This window comes from Nerophis ophidion, linkage group LG18, assembly GCF_033978795.1.
Source record: "Nerophis ophidion isolate RoL-2023_Sa linkage group LG18, RoL_Noph_v1.0, whole genome shotgun sequence".
NCBI lineage: Eukaryota > Metazoa > Chordata > Actinopteri > Syngnathiformes > Syngnathidae > Nerophis > Nerophis ophidion.
Genome location: NC_084628.1, coordinates 15672501 through 15695188, shown reverse-complemented (window position 1 = coordinate 15695188; position 22688 = coordinate 15672501). Strand labels below are relative to the sequence as shown.

Below are 22688 nucleotides of genomic sequence, written 5' to 3'. Positions count from 1 at the left end.
TTTTGGTGAGTCGGTGGTCCAGTTTAGTAAAAACTGATCAGAATATCCGATTTTCTTACACCCTTGAAGGAATTAATATGTTCATTCTGCATATTTTATTGTTTTGACTCTTTATATGTTGGTGGTAATTGTGCAAAACTATATACATATTTTTTTTTAAACAGTAGTTCTTAAACTTCTGTCACAAAGTACAACCTCAGGAAAAAAACATAATGACCATTGACCAGCATTAAAAAAAACTATTGCATAGTACACCTAAGTATTCATGAAAAACAACACAGAGGTTTTATTTATTTGAAAAAATTGCGTAGTAAATGGGTTCTAGTTGAATAGCACCTTTCTACCTTTAAGGCACTCAAAGCGCTTTGACGCTATTTCCACATTTACCCATTCACACACTGATGGTGGGAGCTGCCATGCAAGACGCTAACCGCGACCCATCAGGAGCAAGAGAGAAGTGTCTTGCTCGAGGACACAACGGACATGACTAGGTTTGGTGGGGATCGAACCAGGAACCCTCAGGTTGCTGTCACGGCCATTCTCCCAACTTCGCCACGCCATCCCCGACTAGGCCTAAGTATTTATTGAAAACAAGGCAGATGTTCTATTTAACAAGTACATTTTAATATGTTGGGCCACTGTAAAATTACACACTGTTTGAATGTAGAAACATAAAACACTGTACTTTAATCAAGTGATTCGGGGGCGAACCACCAGATGGGACACACGTACCACAGTTTGAGAATCACCGGTTTAAAAGTTCCTTTATAACATAATTTTTTTACCCACAGGACTTTTTACAGGACTCCTTTTACGACCATGAATTACTGATGCACTTTAATTCGGACATACGATAATGTTTTTCCCATGGATGCCTAATAAATCCTTCAAAACACAATGTGAGGCCAATTTTACAAAATATTGCTTTTTTTTTCACCACAGTGAGGGGAAAAAAAGTTTTTTTCATTAGATATAGTTATTTGACAAAGTGTTTTGATTTGTTTACATTGACACTATATGTACCCTGTCTTAATTACATTGTATCACTGTATAGCACTGGTGTTACTTTAAATGTGCTATATCGGGCTGAGATAGGCTCCAGCACTCCCCGCGACCCCAAAAGGGACAAGCGGTAGAAAATGGATGGATGGATATATCGGAGGTTTTCCAATCTTTTTCCATTGAGGGCTGCATACTGGAAAATCAAAAGATGCTGGGGCCATATTTTTCATTTTTTAATACCGCTGTACTTTGGACACCCCGGTGCTATGTAAATATAATTTTGATTGAACAAAAGTGTTTAGTGTGGGGGGGGGGGGGGGGGGGGGGATACTGTTATTGTTGTTGTCATTGTTACTTTATAACTCAAGATGTCCAAAGTGTGGCCCGGGGGACAATTGCGGCAAGTAAAGTAGTTAATTGTTTTAAGGGCTCATGCAACATTATAAAAATATTACTGCTATTGAAGGCTAAAATTACTTCACAGCAAATATTTCACTTTGAAATATTTTTTTTAAACGAAAATAACGCATATTTTGTGTGTTTTCTATAAAAACAAAAGTTTTCTTTGGCAAAAACGAGATAAAATGAATAATAAAAACATCTAATCTGTCAGGGTTAGTTGGTGACGAACCCCAAGATGCAGAGAAGGAGGCAGGTATTTTGCAGGTAAACATGTTTTAATTAAAATACTAGAACAAAAACAAAAGGGGTACAACAAAAACTGCGCACAAGGCGGATAACAAAACTAAAAGAGCTAGCATGGGAGCTAGAAAACAAAATGAGCTTAGCATGGAAGTTAGCAAAAACAAAAGGGCTTAAGGTGGAAGCTAGCGGGTAGCGAGCAAGAAAACAGAAGTCGTTACTTGTAGAATGAAAACAAAATGGAAGCAGGGAACAAAAGACAGTATGCTACAAACAGATACCGAAATATAGCTTACCGCTACGCTGCAATGACACGACACGACAGGAGCGACAATACGGAAGTGACATCGACAATAATCCAGCACTGACTGGATGGGAAGAGAGGTCTAAACAGGAGTGGGCTGATTGACACCAGGTGTGGCCAGGTGCCAATCAGCCGCAGCTGAGGGGACAAAGCACTCAAGGAGAAAGACAGGAAACAGACAAAAAAAAAAACGCTGACAGGAACTAAAGACAGGAAATACTACACACACAAAGGAAAAACTAAAACACAAACAAACTGTCAGGGGCAAGCCTGACATAATCGACAGAAGGATCTGAAGGTGTTCCAAATATTTAAACATTGAAATAAAAAATATTAAAAAAAAAAATATGTGTGCTTTTGTTTAACACTTTCATCAGTAGGGTGCTTGATAATTCTAGTGGGAAATAAATAATTATTCACTCCAAAAATAATTATTCACGTTCAAGTTCTATTTTGGTTTTATCTGACCACATGACATTCTGCTGCATTTTGGTATAAACTCAACTCGTCGTGTTTGGAGGAAGAAGAATACTGGGTTGCATCCCAAGAACACCATACCTACTGTGAAGCATGGGGGTGGAAACATCATGCTTTGGGGCTGTTTTTCTGCTAAGGGGACAGGACGATTGATCCGTGTTTAGGAAAGAATGAATGGGGCCATGTATCGTGAGATTTTGAGCCAAAACCTGCTTCCATCAGTGAGAGCTTTGAATGGTTGACCAAAAACTTATTTTCCACCATAATTTACAAATAAATTCTTTAAAATTCCTACAATGGGAATTCCTGGATTTTTTTTTCACATTCTGTCTCTCACAGTTGAAGTGTACCTATGATGAAAATTACAGACCTCTGTCATCATTTTAAATGGGAGAACTTGCACAATCGGTGGCTGACCAAATACTTTTTTGGCCCACTGTATATATATATATATATATATATATATATATATATATATATATATATATATATATATATATCCAGAAATTCTAACCTACCTCCTATATCCTATTGTTTACGTCTTACGCTACAATGTGTGTGTTTATCGAGAACTGTGAAGTTCAAGCTGTACTGCAGTCACGCTGAGGGTTGGGGGGTTAGCGTGAGGGCACGGTGCGCGGTGCCAAGGTTCAGACCGGAGTCCGCTGAGTCCAATCTCTTCCTGCTGGCAGCAAGGGTCGAGGGGTAACAAGAGAGTGAGAAAGAAGTGGGCTACACCCACAAGCAAAAATGCACACTGATGTAGTGTAAACACACACCTGAAGCGTGGGCTGACACAGGTCACATGCTGCAAGGGCGAAGGCTTTTATTTACAAGGAAAAAGACGTTTCCTTCAGCGAAAGAGAAAAAAAGGAAGACATCGATTTGGTATTTATCAGCGACATTGTTGCTTCTTCCTCACTCCCCTGCAGGGAACCGCGTCCAAAGGCGAAGAAGACCCACGCTGCGAAATGTGTGCGTCTTCTACCGCGTTGACTCCCAGTTCCTTCTAATAAATCCTTTAATTCTGCAGCGGGCGTGTTTTTCTATCCTTCCAAAGATTTGTTGTACTTGCATTCATTTCCTCTGAACAAAGCTCATGTGATCTCGTGTGTGGCATTAGGACTTTTCTTTTATTTTTTTTTTCTTCTTTTCTTCTTGCTTTCCTTTTCATTAATGTTTGCAAGGGCAGCTTGGAGGATCTCATTTTAATTTGACATTTAAACATCTGTTTTCAATTTCCTCCTGGAACTGTGCGTGTGTGTGTGTGTGTGTGTGTGTGTGTGTGTGTGTGTGTGTGTGTGTGTGTGTGTGTGTGTGTGTGTGTGTGTGTGTGTGTGTGTGTGTGTGTGTGTGTGTGTTTGTGTGTGTGTGTGTGTGGATAGGATAGGAGAGATAGTTAAAGGGGTGATGAACCTTGAGACTTCTCTCAGGCGACCTTTAAAGGCAGGGTGTAAGGGCAGGTGATGACTGCCGCTAATTGCATTAGCTCTAATTTGCTACTCTCTGGTTTAGTGATTGATTATACTTTATTTTACACAGGCTTGCGCACAATTTTTTATTTGAATAAATGATAAATGATAAATGGGTTGTACTTGTATAGCGCTTTTCTACCTTCAAGGTACTCAAATCGCTTTGACACTACTTCCACATTTACCCATTCACACACACATTCACACACTGATGGAGGGAGCTGCCATGCAAGGCGCCAACCAGCACCCATCAGGAGCAAGGGTGAAGTGTCTTGCTCAGGACACAACGGACGTGGCGAGGTTGGTACTAGGTGGGATTTGAACCAGGGACCCTCTGGTTGCGCACGGCCACTCTCCCACTGCGCCACGCCGTCCCTATAGAAGGTAGATTTGCTATTCCAAAGCAAATTGAAGGAAGTAGAACTTCATGCAATTCCTTTTGATGCTCCTATTGTATAGGTTAGCATTGTAGCATGCTAAGTGTTAGCATGTTAGCCTTCAAAAAGCATCGGTAGGCATCTTTAAAGGCCTTCTGAAACCCACTACTACCGACCACGCAGTCTGATAGTTTAAATATCAATGATGAAATATTAACATTGCAACACATGCCAATACGGCCTTTTTAGTTTACTAAATGGCAATTTTAAATTTCCCGCGAAGTGTCCTGTTATAAACGTCGCGGAATGCTGACGTGTACGCGTGACGTCACGAACTGTTAGGAAATAGCGCTGCGCACACACACAGCTAAAAGTCGTCTGCTTTAATCACATAATTACACAGTATTTTGCACATCTGTATTGCTGAATCTTTTGCAATTTGTTCAATTAATAATGGAAAAGTCAAAATAGAAAGATGGCGTTGGGAAGCGTTAGCCTTTAGCCATACAGACACACGGTGATTCCTTGTTTAAAATTCCCGGAGGTGAAACTTTACTATGGATCAGAGCGGTCAAGCGAACATGGATCCCGACCAAATGTCAACCAGCAATTTTCGGTGAAAAAATTGTGGTAAAAAGTCGCCACTTACCGGACATCAGCTGAGCTTGTGCCGTCCGTACAGCTGCCGTTGACTTCCATCAGACACTGGCCTCAAGACACCCGTGGACACACCCTTCTGACTATCAGGTACTATTAAACTCACTAAAACACTAGTAACACAATAGAAATATATGGGATTTCCCAGAATTATCCTAGTAAATGTGTCTAAAAACATCTGAATCCGTCCCAATGTAATCGCGTTTTTTTTTTGTTAACTTGATTTTTATTTTATTTTTTCCGAGTCCGTCGCTATCAATATCCTCAAACACAAATATTTCATCCTCGCTCAAATTAATGAGGAAATGTCGTTTTCTCGGTCCAAATAGCTGTTTTTGTTGGAGGCTCCCATTAAAAACAATGTGAAGATGTGAGGAGCCATCAACAGGTGACGTCATCGTCTGCAACTTCCGGTAAAGGCAGGGCTTTTCTGTTCTTCTATCCCCGTTTGAATAAGAAAATCTCATTTCAGTAGATTTTCTCATTTAAACGGGGATAGCAGGTCCATTCTATGTGTCATACTTGATCATTTCGCGTTATTGCCATATTTTTGCTGAAAGGATTTAGTAGAGAACATCGACGATAAAGTTCGCAACTTTTGGTCGCTAATAAAAAAGCCTTGCCTGTACCGGAAGTAGCAGATGATGTGCACGTGACGTCACGGGTTGTAGGGCTCCTCACATCCTCACATTGTTTATAATCATAGCCACCAGCAGCAAGAGCGATTCAGACCGAGAAAGTGACGATTTCCCTAAGATTTGTGGATGAGGAAAGTTAGAGTGAAGCACTAGAAAAAAAAAAGAAAAGGCGATGGCAATGGGAGCGATTCAGATGTTATTAGACACAATTACTAGGATAATTCTGGAAAATCCCTTATCTGCTTATTGTGTTACGAGTGTTTTAGTGAGATTAAATAGTCATACCTGAAAGTCGGAGGGGATGTGGTGACTGCCAGTGTCTCTGACGGAAGCCATGGAGGAGCCAAGAAAGTCGTAGCTGCCTCTTTGACAGCTGTTGCGGGAGGGCGCAAGCTCCGCTCATGTCTCCGGTAAGAGCCGACTTTTTACCACAATTTTCCCACCGAAACCTGCCGGTTGACATGTGGTAGAGAAACATGTTCGCTTGACCGTTCTGTTCCATATTAAAGCTTCACAACAAACAAAGAAACACCGGCTGTGTTTCGTTGCTAAAGGCAGCTGCAATCCACCGCTTTCCACCAACAGCATTCTTCTTTGTAGTCTCCATTATTAATTGAACAAATTGCAAAAGATTCAGCAACACAGATGTCCAGAATTCTGTGTAATCATGCAATTAAATCGGACGACTTTTAGCTGTGAGTTGTGCTGGTATAAAATATCCGCTCCAACCAATAACGTCACAAGCACGCATAAACATAAGTGTCATCATTCCGCGACGTTTTCAACAGGACACATCGCAAGAAATTTTAAATTGCAATTTAGTAAACTAAAAAGGCCTTATTGGCATGTGTTGCAATGTTAATATTTCATCATTGATGTATAAACTATCAGACTGGGTTTCAGTAGGCCTTTAACATGTTAACTGTTAGTATTTTAGCCTATTTTGTAGGTATAAAACTAAAAGTCATGAATGTTGCTACTTGTTACTCTTAATGACTTTCTAATGGTTAGCATGTTAGCATTCTGCCCTGCCATAATCATGGGTTAGCATCTCAGCATGCTACCGTTTAGCATCCAAGCCTCCCAGAATCATTGGTTACCACGTTATCATGCTCACTGTTAACATTTCAAACAGTTTTGAAGGTAAATGAACACAAAGATATAGATGTAATATAATGAAACTGTCTCACTAACATGCTGCGTGTTGTTAGCATGATAATATTTTAACCAATTTTGTAGGTGTAAACTAAAAGTTGTGTATATTGTTACTGTGTTATCTTGCCAGCATACTAAAGGTTAGCATGTTAGCATTTTGGTCTGCCAGAACAAAAGGTTAGCATGTCAGCATGCTAACTGTCCGCATTTCAGTCATTTATTTTAGGTATTCAACTAAAAGTTGCGAATACTGTTACTAAGCGTCATTTTGCTACCATGCTAACGAATAGCATATCACCGTTTTGGCTTGTCAGAAGCATGGTTTAGGATCTCAGAATCTTGGCGTTTTAGCCTTTCAGTATCATGGGTTCGCACGTTAACATGCTAACTCTTAGCCTTTCAGCCCATTTTCAAGGTATGGAACAAAAAGTTATGGCTATATGCATCTGAGATAGGCTCCTGCACCCCCGCGACCCCAAAAGGGACAGTCAGTAGAAATGGATGGCACTATCTTGCTGTCTTGCTACATGTTGACATGCTAAAGTTTTCACCATTTTTGTAGGTATAAACTAAAGGTTATGTCTTTTGTTACTCTGTGTCATCTTGCTAGCATGCTAATGGTTAACATATTAGTATTTTAGCCTGCCAGTACAATGGGTTGGCATGTCAACATGCTAACTATTCGTATTTTAGCCAGTGTTTTAGGTATTCAACTAAAAGTCATGGGTATTGTTACTTGGCATTATCTTGCTGGCATGCTAACGGATAGCATATTAGCATTTTGACCTGTCAGAAGCATGGGTTAGCAGGTCAGCACAGCATCTTGGCATTTTAGCCTTCCAGTATCATGGGTTCGTATGTAATCATGCAAACTGCTCGCCTTTCAACCAATTTTGAAGGTATGGAACAAAAAGTTATGGATATTTTGCTGACATGCCACAAGTTGGCATGCTAAAATTTTTACCCAATTGTGTAGGTATAAACTTATTATGTCTATTTTTACTCTGTTATCTTTCTAGCATGCTGATGATTAGCATGTTAGCATTTTGACCTGCCAGTACAATGGGTTTGCATGTCTGCTTGCTAACTATACGCATTTTAGCCAGTGTTTTAGGTCTTTAACTAAAGATCATGACTATTGTTACTTGGCATTATCTTGGTAGCATGCTAACAGCTAGCATATTATCATTTTAGCCTTCCAGAATCATGGGTTTGCACGTTATCATGCTAACTGTTACCCTTTCTGCCAATTTTGAAGGTAAGGAACAAAAAGTTATTGATATTATTATTTGCGCTATCTTGCTGACATGCTACTTGTTGGCATGCTAAAATTTTCAGCAATTGTGTAGGTATAAACTAAATGTTATGTATGTTTTTACTCTGTTATCTTTCTAGCATGCTAATGACTAGCATTTTGACCCGCCAGAACAATGGGTTTGCATGTCTGCCTGCTAACTATACGCATTTTAGGCAGTGTTTTAGATATTTAACTAAAGATCATGACTATTTTTACTTGGCATTATCTTGCTAGCATGCTAAAGGCTACCATATTATCATTTTAGCCTTCCAGGATTATGGGTTCACACGCTATCATGCTAACCGTTAGCCTTTCTGCCAACTTTGAACGTATGGAACAAAAAGTTATGGATATTATTATCGGCTGAATCTTGCTGACATGCCACATGTTGGTATGCTAAAATTTTCACCAATTGTGTGGGTATGAACTAAGTGTTATGTATGTTGTTACTCTGCTAACCCATTGTCCCAGTACAATGGGTTAGCATGTCTGCATGCTAACTGTAAGCATTTTAGCCAGTGGCTTGCTAAAATTTTCACCAGTTTTGTAGGTATAAACTAAAAGTCATGCATATTCTTACTTGGAATTATTCAATTGATTCAATCTAGACTGAATTCCAAATTATGAATTTTGCACAAGCATGTAGTTTTTGCTCTGACTTGCGCTGAGCTCACATGTTGTGGTCCTTTGCGTAGTTGTTCCTAATATTTTGGCCTGAGTGAATTTTCCTTCCAAAACATTACGCAAGTATGTGGCAGTGTGCCCAAGGCCAGATTCCCATCTCATTATGAGCATTATTTGAACAAATCCAGGGGTCTCAAAACAACATTTTCACACTGTGTTTTGTGACTGGAGCTCATTTCCACACATTAGGACACCAAATGAGGTTCTCTTGGTGCAAACACACACACACACACACACACACACACACACACACACACACACACACACTCATTCGGTCGGTCCTCCCTCTTAATAGCGCAGGAAATATTATCCACTAGAAGACAGCTGCAGGCTTACTCTGAGAGATAGAATGGTGGAGTTCACTCATTATCTCCAACACACACACACACACACACACACACACCGATAGTGTCTGAGGCTTTCCATCCTATTTTTTCACCAAGTCGAGTTCCCATAGCAAGAACTATTCAGGAGGAAGGCATGCAGGGCTTGCTGGAGGGAGGAAAGGAACATGGGCAACGGGAACTGATTCAAGCACAACGCTGGATCATTTTTTGGCAAAGGTGTTTTTTGGGGTCGGGGGGGGGCTTTGTACCACATCCAGGTCTGGGTCTGGCTAAAGCGCTCCCGTCTCCCCGCCTCCCAGAGGACACTTTACAGATGTTTGAGGCCGCACTCAGCTGTGTTTACATCAAAGAGGCGTTAGTTTGGAGGGGGGCAGAGGGGGATTGAGTGCCGTTGTGCAAGGGGTGAAGGTCACAGCAGTGTTGGTGTAAACATGGTACCATGCCAGCTCTCCCTCCAGCCTCTGATGGGTTTTTCCATTTCCTTTCCTCCAGCACGTACCATTTTCAGATGCAAGTTGGAGTAGCGAGGGGTCTAAAGAGAGACCCACAGTGAGGAGATGAGCTGGTCTTAATGTCACTGAGCTGACTTTTTTTTATTATTATCACAGGCTGTGTGGGAAACGGAAAGTCCCGGCAAACTGTTATTGCTACTTTTAAGGATGCACTACCTCCTAACACAAAACACACATGATTGTTTAGTAAGTACGAATTGTTTTAGTTGTATTGTAAAACTCACAAATGTTGCTTGGAGTTATGAATTAAAGGCCTACTGAAACCCACTACTACCGACCACGCAGTCTGACAGTTTATATATTAATGATGAAATATTAACATTGCAACACATGCCAATACGGCCGGTTTAGTTTACTAAATTGCAATTTTAAATGTTGTGTGGAAGTATCATGCTAAAACGTTGCGGTATGACGACGCGTGCGCGCGACGTCACGCATTGTAGAGGACATTTTGTTCCAGCACCGTTCCCAGCTATAAGTCGTCTGTTTTCATCGCATAATTCCACAGATTTATGGACATCTGTGTTGCTGAATCTTTTGCAATTTGTTCAATAAATAATGGAGACGTCAAAGAAGAAAGCTGTAGGTGGGAAGCAGTGTATTGCGGCCGGCTTTAGCAACACAAACACAGCCGGTGTTTCATTGTTTACATTCCCGAAAGATGACAGTCAAGCTTTACTATGGAACAGAGATGTCAAGCAAACACGGTTGGATTGGACCACACACACAAATTAAAGTGTATTATGTAGCGATCATTTCGAAAGATCATGTTTCGAAGAGGGTCCTTTGCGAAAGGCAAAGATGGGCATCGCCACCACCCGTCGACTGGTGCTGAAGGAAGGTGCGAGGCCGACCTTCAGGTTGTACAGGTACGACCATATAATCTCACTAAAACACTTGTAACACAATAAGCAGATAAGGGATTTTCCAGAATTATCCTAGTAAATGTGTCTAACAACATCTGAATCGCTCCCACTGCCCTCGTCTTTTTTTTATTTTATTTTATTTATTTATTTATTTATTTTCTAGTCCTTCACTCTCACCTTCCTCATCCACAAATCTTTCATCCTCGCTCAAATTAATGGGGAAATCGTCGCTTCCTTTTGTCCGAATCGCTCTCGCTGCTGGTGGCCATGATTGTAAACAATGTGAGGATGTGAGGAGCTCCACAACCCGCGACGTCACGCGCACATCGTCTGCTACTTCCGGTATAGGCAAGGCTATTTTATTAGCGACCAAAAGTTGCGAACTTTATCGTCGATGTTCTGTACTAAATCCTTTCAGCAAAAATGACACATAGAATGGACCTAAAATCCCCGTTTGAATAAGAAAATCTCATTTCAGTAGGCCTTTAAAGTTAAAAAGTTAAAGGTCCAATGATTGTCACACACACACTAATTGTGGTTAAATTAATCTCTGCATTTGACCCATCTCCTTGTTCACCTCCTGGGACGTGAGGGGAGCAGTGAGCAGCAGCAGTGGCCGCGCTCGGAAATCAATTTTTGGTGATTTAACCCCCAATTCCAACCCTTGATGCTGAGTGCCAAGCAGGGAGGTAACGGGTCCCATTTTTATAGTCAATAAAGAATTCTTTTGACCAGGGGTGTCAAACTCGTTCTAGATCTGGGGGGCCACGTGGAGAAAAAGCTACACCGAAGTGGGCCGGATTGGTAAAATCACAGCACGATAACTTAAAAATAAAGATAACTTCAGATTGTTTTCTTCGTTTAAAAATAGAACAAGCACATTCTGAAAAAGTACAAATCATAATGTTGTTGTTTTTTTTTTACACTTACATGTTGCGGTTAATAGTATTCTATCTTTGTCATTATTTATACTTTCTGAATAAATTATGTGAGAATATTCATCAGTCAACTCATTGGTGTTAATTTTCAATCTGTCAAGATGAAAAAATAATATCAAAATCATCTAATTATTTTTTTTTTATTGAGACAAAGATTATAAATTTAATATTGTTTGCTTATGGCATATTATTTATTTATTATTTATTTATTGTATCACTGTTCTGTTACAGAGAACAAGGAAATTGGATAAAATTGCTATGGTATGAAAAAGGGTGGGATTAAATTCCTTTCCTACTCCTTTTCCATGCTGTAATGAAACTGAAATTGTGTGATGCATTTTTTTTTTTACATATGTAGCATCATCTACAAAGATACAAAGAATTGCTGTTGCGACATCTAGTGGAAACATTTAGAACAGCGGTTTCTTTCATTTTTATACTTAGCAAACTCATCTCGCGGGCTGGATAAAACCTGTTCAGGCCCGCTTGCCGTACGTTTGACACCCCTGCTTTAGACAAATTGAGATATACTTCTGGAAGTACATTTTCAACTCACAGTACCTGCAGTGAGCGGACTCGTCCAAAAGATGTCGCTGTAGAACAAAGACATAATCCGCCTTTTCATAATCCACTATTTGTTGAATTCAAAACATTATGGCAGCTTCACGGTGGAAGAGGGGTTAGTGCGTCTGCCTCACAATACGAAGGTCCTGACTAGTCAGGGTTCAATCCCGGGCTCAGGATCTTTCTGTGTGGAGTTTGCATGATCTCCCCGTGACTGTGTGGGTTCCCTCCGGGTACTCCGGGCTTCCCCCCATCTCCAAAGTCTTGCACCTGGGGATAGGTTCATTGGCAACACTAAATTGGCCCTAGTGTGTGAATGTGAGTGTGAATGTTGTCTGTCTATCTTTGTTGGCCCTGCGATGAGGTGGCGACTTGTCCAGGGTGTACAACGCCTTCCGCCCGATTGTAGCTGAGATAGGCACCAGCGCCCCCCGCGACCCCAAAGAGAATAAGCGTTAGAAAAATGGATGGATGAATGGATGTTGCATCATCTACAAAGGTACAAAGAATTGCTATGGTGACATCAAGTGGACACATTTAGAACAGCAGTTTCTTTCATTCTTATACTTAGAAAACTTATCTCGCAGGCCGGATAAAACCTGTTCAGGCCCGCTGGCCGTACGTTTGACACCCCTGCTTTAGACAAATCGGGATATACTTCCAGTTCAAGGCACAAAACCGGAAGTACATTTACAACCCGCAGTACCTGCAGTGAGCGGACTCGTCCAAAATATGTTGCCATAGAACAAAAACATAATCCGCCTTTTCATAATCCACTATTCGTTGAATTCAAAACATTATGGCCGTTGGCAAAGAGGAGCAGCTTAATATTAAAAAAATATGGTACGATTCACAACAGATCATCATAATTATCAAAGCAAAACCAGCCGTTTTAGATTACTGTATTCGCTCGTTAGGTAAAAAAAGAAAGGTTGGAGCTTTTACAGTAGCGACCTTGAGAACACGGCGGCCTATGCTGACACAGGGACAGGAGCTGAGCGGATGTTTAGTTCAAACTGCATTCCTGGACGACTGCATCTGCTTTTAACTACGCTAATTACCTCGCCGAGCCTTCATCCCACAGCTGCGCCGCTCATGTTAGGTCGCATCACATTGAATCATTCCCAAAAAATAAACAATCCCGATGAATCCCTAGGATCTTTTGTTTGGGCTTAATACGTCATGTGAAAGGAGGAGGAGGAGGTGGGGGCTCTGTAGCTTGGAGGAGGACCACTTAAGTTGAGTCAGGAATGTGTTGGCCGTGACTTTAGGTGAGGGAGTCCTGCAGCGAGAGCGTGAGACAACCACACTGAAGTTCATTTGAACCCCAAAGCAGCCACAAATAATCCTTATTATTTGTCCATGCACACACATTATATACACTGCATGTGTGGCCCTTCATGTTTTTATGCTCCCGAGCTGGGGAAATGATTACTGGCACGCTGCTGTTTGTCTTTTTATTACTTCTCCCACCTTCCCTCTGGGTAAAACTGTTCAGTTGAGTCTGCCTTCAAACCGTACACACTGTATGACCGGATCCATTTGCTCCAGATATTGATATTGATGTCCCCAACGTTTCATTCGACAAATGTTAATAGCGTGACCAATTAGTGGCTGAATCAGTATCCCTGCAAAGATGTTTCTCAACCAATCTTGCTCAAATTGTACACACATATTGATGCCTTGATGCAGCCTGGCTCACACTGGTTCTAATATACACTATATGGCCAAAAGGCCACCTGCCTTTTCTCACAGTGCCAACCCATTCCTAACCCATAACGTTCAATATGATGGGGGTCTACCTTTTCCAGCTATTACAGCTTCAACTCTTCAGGGAAGGCTGTCCACAAGGTTGCGGGGTGTGTTTGTAGGAATTTTCGACCATTCTTCCAAAAGCGCGTTAGTGAGGTCACACACTGATGTTGGTCGAGAAGGCCTGGCTCAAAGTCTCCGTTCTAATTCATCCCATAGGTGTTCTAGGGGGTTCAGGTCAGGACTCTGTGCAGTCAAGTTCATCCACACCAGACTCTGTCATCCATGTCTTAATGGACTTTGCTTTGTGCACTGGTGCACAGTCAGAGGAAGGGGCCCATTCCAAACTCTTCCCACAAGGGAGTATGGAATTGTCCAAAATGTTTTGGAATCCTGGAGCATTCAAAAATCCTTTCACTGGAACTAAGGGGCCAAGCCCGACTCCTGAAAAACAACCCCACACCATAATTCTCCTCCACCAAATTTCACACTCGGCACAATGCTGTCCGAAATGTAGCGTTCTCCTGGGAACCTCTGAACCCAGACTCGCCCATCAGATTGTCAGATGGATAAGCATGATTCAAAACTCAAGAGAATGTGTCTCCACTTCTCTAGAGTCCAGTGGCAACGTGCTTTACACCACTGCATCCAACGCTTTGCATTGGACTTGGTGATGTATGGCGTAGATGCGGCTACTCGGCTATGGAAACCCATTCAACAAAGCTCTCTGCGTACTGTACGTGGGTTAATGATAAGGTCACATTAAGTTTGGAGCTCTGTAGCAACTGATTGTGCAGAAAGTTGGCGACCTGTTTGCACTGCTCAGTTTATGTGCCCTACTACTTGGTGGCTGAATCACTGTTGTTTCCAAACTTTTCCATTTTCTTATAATAAATCAGACAGTTGACTTTGGAATATTTAGGAGGGAGGCAATTTCACGAGTCACGACTGGATTTGTTGCACAGGTGGCATCCTATGACAGTTCCACACTGCAAATCACTGAGCTCCTGAGAGCGGCCCATTCTTTTACAAATGTTTGTAGAAACAGTCTTAATGCCTAAGTGCTTGATTTTATACACCTGTGGCGGGGCCAAGTGATTAGGACACCTGATTTTGATTATTTGGATGGGTGGCCAAATACTTTTGGCAATATGCTGTAACTTAGATCAATGTTTTTCAACCAATGTGCTGTGGCACACTAATGTGTCATGAGATATTCTCTAGTGTGCCGTGCAAAATGATGCAATTTCACCTACCGTATTACCTTGAATTGCCGCCGGGGCGCTAATTAATTTAAAACCTCTTCTCACTCCTGCGCTTACCAAAGGCATGCGGTAAAAGTAAGCATGTGCTAATTATTTTAAAACCTCTTCTCACTCCGGCACTTACCAAAGGCATGCAGTAAAAATTTTAGTGTGATGTAAGCTTGGACCTCAAATCCTACTGAATAGCTCTTAATCTTCTTCCCTTTATGCGATTTCAAATTACCGGTATTGAAATCAGCCTCCTCCATTTTGAAAATGATGACAGGGGAAGTGTCACTCGTGACGTCACGAGTTTGACCAGGCGGTAATACTAAGCATGCGCTAATAAATTTTGCTATTTTAATTCGCTATTTTGCGAAGCGAGTTTGACCCGGCAGTAATTCAAGGCAGGCGCATACTCTGTGCCCTGCAGCAATTCAATGAAATACGGTAATTGTTTTTTTGAAAAAATACTTTTTTGTAAACCAATAATTATAATCTGTAAATAATGTGCTGTTGTTGAGTGTCTGTGCTGTTGAGAGATCGGCAGAGTAACCATGAAATACTCTTCCATATCAGTAGGTGGCAGCATGTAGCTAATTGCTTTGCAGGCCTACTTCAAAACATGAGAATTAGTGACGCATAGATGATTATGGTTTGAATTCATATTGAACAATTCTATCAGGTATTTGACGAGAACGACTGTAAATTGTCATTAAGCTATTGAGTTTTGTTTTATAACATTTTCTGCTGGTAGTGTACTTCAAGATTTTTTTTCAATGAAAGAAAATGTGCCTTGGTTCAAAAAAAGGTTTTAAAAACAATGACTTAGAAAATGGGTTTCACTTTTTAAAGCGCTTTGAGTCACTAGAGAAAAGCGCTATATACATATAATTAACCTTACTTCAGATTTCATGGTGATTTGAGGAATCACCCTGAAGTTACAGTGAGTGGTTTCTAAAGCAAATTGAGCCCTGTGAGGAATTCCAAGGCAATCCGAAGTACGGGGTTTAATGACAGCGCCCTCATGTGGTGCATTTCTCTGAAAATTAATAGCGCAAGTAACAGTAGATGTGCATGTTTTGACAAATGTTCACTCCTTTGTGTTGTGTTAGCTTACACAAAAAGATATAAGCAGCCATGTATAATATTGTCATCATCATATATGTAGCTATTTCTAAGTGTAATTTTAAGTCTTACTAGAGCTATACTTACTTTTGTTTGAATGTAAAGTTAATCTAAGAAAGAAATCCCAACACAGACATTAGGTTTGCTAGAAAAAGATAAACATAATAACCTTAATGGAAGCAGTAGATTTTACCAAAATGTAGCTAATGCAAGCTAATTTGCCTAAGTGATGTAATACACGACTTGAATATTTTATAAAAACCACATAACCATTTATTTTGGTGGCTTCCCTTAAATATTCATGCCACTGCTTGTAATGTCTGCTAATTATCCACTCACAACAATATTTCACCCTCATTATGCGGTATGGTATTATTAGTGCACGTGTGGGCCTCACTTTGTGATGATCAACCCCATCGACTTGGGGAAACAATGCCAAATGGTTTGTTCCACGTCAACGGCGGCAAACCTAACTTCAAACACAGACGTCATAACAACATCAAAGCTCACCTTTAATCATGCAACCAAAGCACCAGCATTAAACAGCAAAATGTACAGTGCCTGTGTCAGTACAGTAGAAAGTTTCACTTTTTGCACATCATTGCATATAACTGGGGATAGGTTGATTGGCAACACTAAAATGGGCCCTAGTGTGTGAATGTGAGTGTGAATGTTGTCTGTCTATTTGTGTTGGCCCTGTGATGAGGCGGCGACTTGTCCAGGGTGTACCCCGCCTTCTGCCCGATTGTAGCTGAGATAGGCGCCAGCGCCCCCCGCGACCCCAAAAGGGAATAAGCGGTAGAAAAATGGATGGATGGATGCATATGACTGTGGTGCGTTCAAGGACCCTCGGTTGAAGTTAAAAATCAGAGGTGTCACTAGGTTTTTAAATACAGAGGGAGGCTTAACCCCCAAGATGTACTAATAATAATATATATATTACATTTATGGTGTATTATTATGATCTGTATTACCTAAAGAGGAATGAATCAGCTAATTTCTACTTTACACTCTGAAGTAAAGGAGAGACTGTATGAATATTTAAATGCATATTGTGGCCAATTTATATTAAATTTGTTGACAGTCCAAAAAAAAAAAACATCTGTTTTTAAAAAACAAAACCAAATTATTTTGGTAGGGGTTATGTAGATATGTTCTAGTCTAGATATGTTAATCCCCTTTTTTAAATTCAAACCTTAATTAAGGTTTTACAGGTGTTTTAAAAAGCCGGTTTCAATCTATTTCATGCAATAGTTTGTTTTTTAGTGCATGGAGACCTTGGGTTTAGGGTGGGACGTGGGGTACCTTCAGGAGTCAGAGGTCTCAGAATTTGGTGCTACAACCGTTTTGATCCATTTAAGTCAAACATTGGGCTTCAATAGCAGTGGTGTATTTGTCAAAAAAAAATAATAGCACAGGCAACACTGTCGGGGTTGCGTGTTTTGACAAATGTGCACCCTTTGGTGTGCAGCGGTTTAGGAGTAGAAGCTGATCCAAACAAAGACCTGCTGGATAGCTATAGGAGTTTGCTTAGATTGAAGTCATCTGTTCATATCTGCCATATAGAAGGCTGGCATGTAATCATTAGCACAGCAAATAAAAGTAAGGAATGAAGAGTTCAGGAATGTTTCCGCTTGCATTGGATGGAATCTTACAATTCCATTCCCTTGGCATCTTTATGACGCTTGCAAATATGAATGACATCTGCTTTCTCTAGTATGGTTGTGATATTTCCATCCAAAGACGAAGGCCCAAGTCTTTATAGAGTCCTAGTCTTTTTTTATGGACATGATACTTGGACATTGACCCGTGGCCTTAGACAAACACTGGAATCATTTTTCCACCAAATCTCAAAGGACAATTCCTGGATATTGATGGCATGACTTTATGTCAAATAGTTGGCATCTTGGGAAGACCCGAATGGTGAATCATTTGCATCCAATTGTTGGTATTGTGTTCTGTGTCGGTAAAAATCTGATCACAAAGACATCCGTAGTTATACCACTACTCCTCAAGGTTTCTTTCGAATTTATTTATTTTTTGTTTTATTCCTGCAGTTCTACGTGACGACTTCAGACAGAACCCCGCCGACGTCATCGTGGCAGCAGGAGAGCCGGCGGTTCTGGAGTGTCAACCCCCGCGTGGCCACCCCGAACCCACTATCTCTTGGAAAAAAGACGGAACGAACATCGACGATCGAGATGAACGAATAACGGTGAGTAGACTGACTGAACTTTTGAAACATTCCTTCCAATATATCGACCCCTATCTCATGTCAGGAATAGAACTGACCAGTGATCCGTGGCAAGGCATTACCGCCACTTGAGTTGTTTGTATGAAAAATTGATTTGTTCATCCTTCCCAACCAATCCAAAACGACTGCTTAAAACCGTAATGACCTGGGCGTAGGATCCGCCTCGCTCCATTAGTCAGCAGCAGCGCATTGATTGGCCGTGGCTCGCTGATGAAATCAACTCGAAAATACTCTGATGAGGAGACAGGAAGGAGCTGACTCCAAGCAATAAGGAGAAAGGTGCATTCAGCGACGTGCTAACTGTGCTGTTTAGCGCTGCTATCAATCAGCAGTGGATGTGCCAGAACCGTCCAACTCAGAGTCTCGCAAACCTTCTGGTTGACAGGAAAAGAAGTCTCAGCGGCTCCTGAGAGCCAAGGTATGGCGTCTGGATCATATGTTTATAGCGTGTTTGGCTGCGTTTCTAACGTCTTGGCGGCGGGGACACAACGCAATTTTTGCTTATGTGGTAATTCACAGTGGTAATAACATGATGCTGGTGTAAAATATTCTGTTTATAGTCGCAAGGGCGGTCCAGGCAGGGGACTATTCTCGGTCGAGGAAACTTTTTTAAATTACTCTCCAGAGTGCTTGCATAATGTAAATTTAAAAATACCACGATGAAACTCTTCTTCATTGGCATAGTGCTGAATATGTCGTTATTTTAGGCTAAGTAAGCAATTTATCCTTGCTCGCTGTTTCAGAAAATGAGAAGAAGTTTAGTTGTAAACAGGTCAAACCAGGTTGTTCAATCGCAAAGTGCTCTCCCTTCTTTTGTTTTCCCTCAAAGCCGCACTGGCAGAGCTCGTCCGTCTTTGGCCTCGGAGCGGCGTAATTGAAAGGAGCAAGCGAATAATCTGGTTGAAGAGAAACAAATCATAGCTGTCCCCGGTCGGCAGCAGTCACTGATAAGCATGAAACCTCAACGCTACGTACTCCAATGTTGTGGTTTTGGGTTTGTTGTACTCTTGTCTTATGTGGTTAGTTTATTTTTTTCATTGTACTTTCATATTGTGTGTACGGAATGCACACATGGGTATTCAGTTAGCCAAGTAAGCTCTTAACTGCACACATATGTTGTTGTTTTTTTTGTTTGTTTCTGAAACAAAGCAGTTTAAATTTGGGTTTGTTTCCACATGAAAAAGTTATAGCATTCACCAGGGCTCCCCAAACTATGGTCTACAGTCTGGGCCGTGGGAAGTCCCAAGTAAAAAAACTAAACAAAAATACACACACACACATATATATACTATATATATATATATATATATATATATATATATATATATATGTATATATATATATATATATATATACATACATACATACAGTGGTGCAAAAAAGTATTTAGTCTGCCACCGATTGTGCAAGTTCTCCCACTTAAAATGATGACAGAGGTCTGTAATTTTCATCATAGGTACACTTCAACTGTTAGTTGAGTTTGAGTTGAGTTTAAGTTTATGTGGAACATGCAAGCATACAACATGATACATCACAATTTCCAATTTCTCTTTTCAACATGTTCGAAAAGGAGTAGGAAGAAGCCGAGCTTATTTAATCCTACGACCTTTTCTTTTACATAACAGTTGCTAAATTTTCTGTTCACTTCCTGTTCTCAATGTAATCACAATATACTCCATAATTAATCACAATAAAAATAAATAAATAAATAATTGGTGAAGTAAGTTTTATTCCATACGATGAGATAAGTAAGATTATTTTTGAGAATGAAAGAATGAATGGGTAAATACATTCAGAATGTTTATCTTGGTTCTTCTTTTTTGTGCTTTGTAAACACTTCCAGTTTGAAGAGTTTCTTGAAGTGGATCATATTAGTACATTGTTTGATTGCTTTGCTTAATCCATTCCATAATTTAACTCCACATACTGATATACAGAAGGTCTTAAGTGTCGTACGTGCGTACAAATGTTTTAAATTACATTTTTCTCTAAGATGATATTTGTCCTCTTTTGCTGAGAAGAATTGTCGTATATTCTTGGGTAGCAGGTTATATTTGTTTCCAACTTAAAATGAACAAAATCGGACTTTTCAGTCCAACTCGAAGGTTTACAGTGCGCGGTGTCACAGGGAAAAAACAACAGGAGTGTTTGTTTAAAGATAGCATCCACTGTTGTTACATACAATTTTCTTTGTGTATAATTTTAGCTGTTTGCAATTTCACTATGTTATGGAATTTCAGTATCTTTGATTATTTGAGAAACAGAATGTGAAAAAAAAATCCAGGAATTCACATTGTAGGAATTTTAAGAATTTATTTGTAAATTATATATATATATATATATATATATATAACAATACACAGCAATACCATAACAATACAATCCAATTCCAAAACCAAACCTGACCCAGCAACACTCAGAACTGCAATAAACAGAGCAATTGAAAAGACAGAAACACGACAGAGAACAAACCAAAACTAGTGAAACAAAAATGAATATTATCAACAACAGTATCAATATTAGTTATAATTTTAGCATAGCGGTGATTAAAAATCCCTCATTGACATTATCATTAGACATTTATAAAAATTAAAAAAAGAACAATAGTGTCACAGTGGCTTACACTTGCATCGCATCTCATAAGCTTGACAACACACTGTGTCCAATGTTTTAACAAAGATAAAATAAGTCATATTTTTGGTTCATTTAATAGTTAAAACTAATTTACATTATTGCAATCAGTTGATAAAACATTGTTCTTTACAATTATAAAAGCTTTTTACAAAAATCTACTACTCTGCTTGCATGTCAGCAGACTGGGGTAGATCCTGCTGAAATCCTATGTATTGAATGAATAGAGAATCCTTTTGAATCGGGAAAAAAATCGTTTTTGAATCGAGAATCGTGTTGAATTGAAAAAAAAAAAAGATTTTGAATCGAATCGTGACCCCAAGAATCGTTATTGAATCGAATCGTGGGACACCCAAAGGTTCGCAGCCCTACTAACTACTATGCCACAATCCACCATTTACGTTACATCACGTAACGTGAGGGAGGTTATCCACCAAACATCATCGTCGTCATCAACCCTCGCCGTTTGCCGGCAATGACGTAAAACACATGCGACAAATATTTGTTTACCTTCAGAAACAACAAAGCTTTTTGTTGTTTCTGAAGTGGTTCATTGACGTGTGTCCCCTTCAAAAAAAAATGTGACGAGACAGGTTTATTTTGTCTCAACATTGGCATGCAAGAACCATTTAAACAACAAGAGTTAGGCCCTGTGATGAGGTGGCAACTTGTCCAGGGTGTACACTGCCTTCCGTTCGAAAGTAGGTTAGAAAGGCTCCAGCGACCTCAAAAGGGACAAGCGGTAGAAAATGTATGGATGGAGTTAAAAAACAAGAGCCATACTACTGTTTATAACAAGACAGGAAGTTGCAAATATAAAGCACCTTCATTACATTCTACAGTTCCCACCCAATGTTGCTGTGTAACTGCTGTTGGAACACAAGCACTGAATCGTCTTTCATCTCGACTTTCATGTATTCTGCCACCTTTTTAAGGCCCTCACGATGCGAGCAAGTTATCTGTTTGTTTCGCTCGTACGGCTGAAACCTCTCAAGGAAACTCAACCAGCACGGTAACTTAGGTGAAATGGCTCTCGGCGGTTTTTAAAGCACCTCGTTCGGAATCCTTGTAAAGTGCACGCCGCCGAAGGAGGGCTTTTAAAAATGGCGTTAGACGTCCTGTTGTCAGACACAATGAAACGGCATTCGGTATGTTTGTTAGGCGCTGCCGAAGTGGGATTATTTCCAATGTCTCCAGCAGCTGAGCTCAACAAAGGGCCAACTCATCCTGGCTGCAAGGTTGCATGCTGGAACATGCTGTTGCCATGGCGATGGGAAACTAGTCCCCAACCATGTGTGTTTTCCATCCTTAACTGGGATGCGTGTATTTTAGTGAACTGTGCCTCGTCGCTAATGACATGCTTGTAACATTTTGCATGTATTCCTGACTGCATGTGGTGAACCCGGCAATAAAAGTGAGGGAGGTCCATGAAGCTGCAGCTGGCTGGCTTTTTACCCCAAAGTGGTCTTCCCGGGTAAATGTACACAAGAAAATAGTAAAACTGACATTATTTTAAAAAACTCAGATCGTTATCTGCTCGATGAATGCAGCACTTTGTCCCTCGTTTTGTGCAAATGTTGTAGCTAATCATCAACCCCGGGAACGAAGCACTGTGTGAACACAAAGGGGGCGCTTGCTGAATGGAGGCTGGCGCATTATCAGCGTTGCCAAATGGCACTAGACGGGGGGAAAAAGCGACGGGATGGAGCCATCTCCCCACAATGTAGGGATAATGGTCAGATTGTGC

General features: G+C 40.5%; 1 protein-coding gene across 1 annotated transcript in view; it reads left to right on the top strand.

The window, feature by feature from the left end:
* Positions 1-22688, top strand: part of robo1 (roundabout, axon guidance receptor, homolog 1 (Drosophila)) — a 460963-nt gene that overhangs the window by 343182 nt on the left and 95093 nt on the right. The window contains exon 4 of the mRNA XM_061877335.1: positions 18114-18271. Within this exon, the coding sequence (XP_061733319.1) occupies positions 18114-18271 (158 nt within the window). The remainder of the gene's footprint in view (positions 1-18113; positions 18272-22688) is intronic.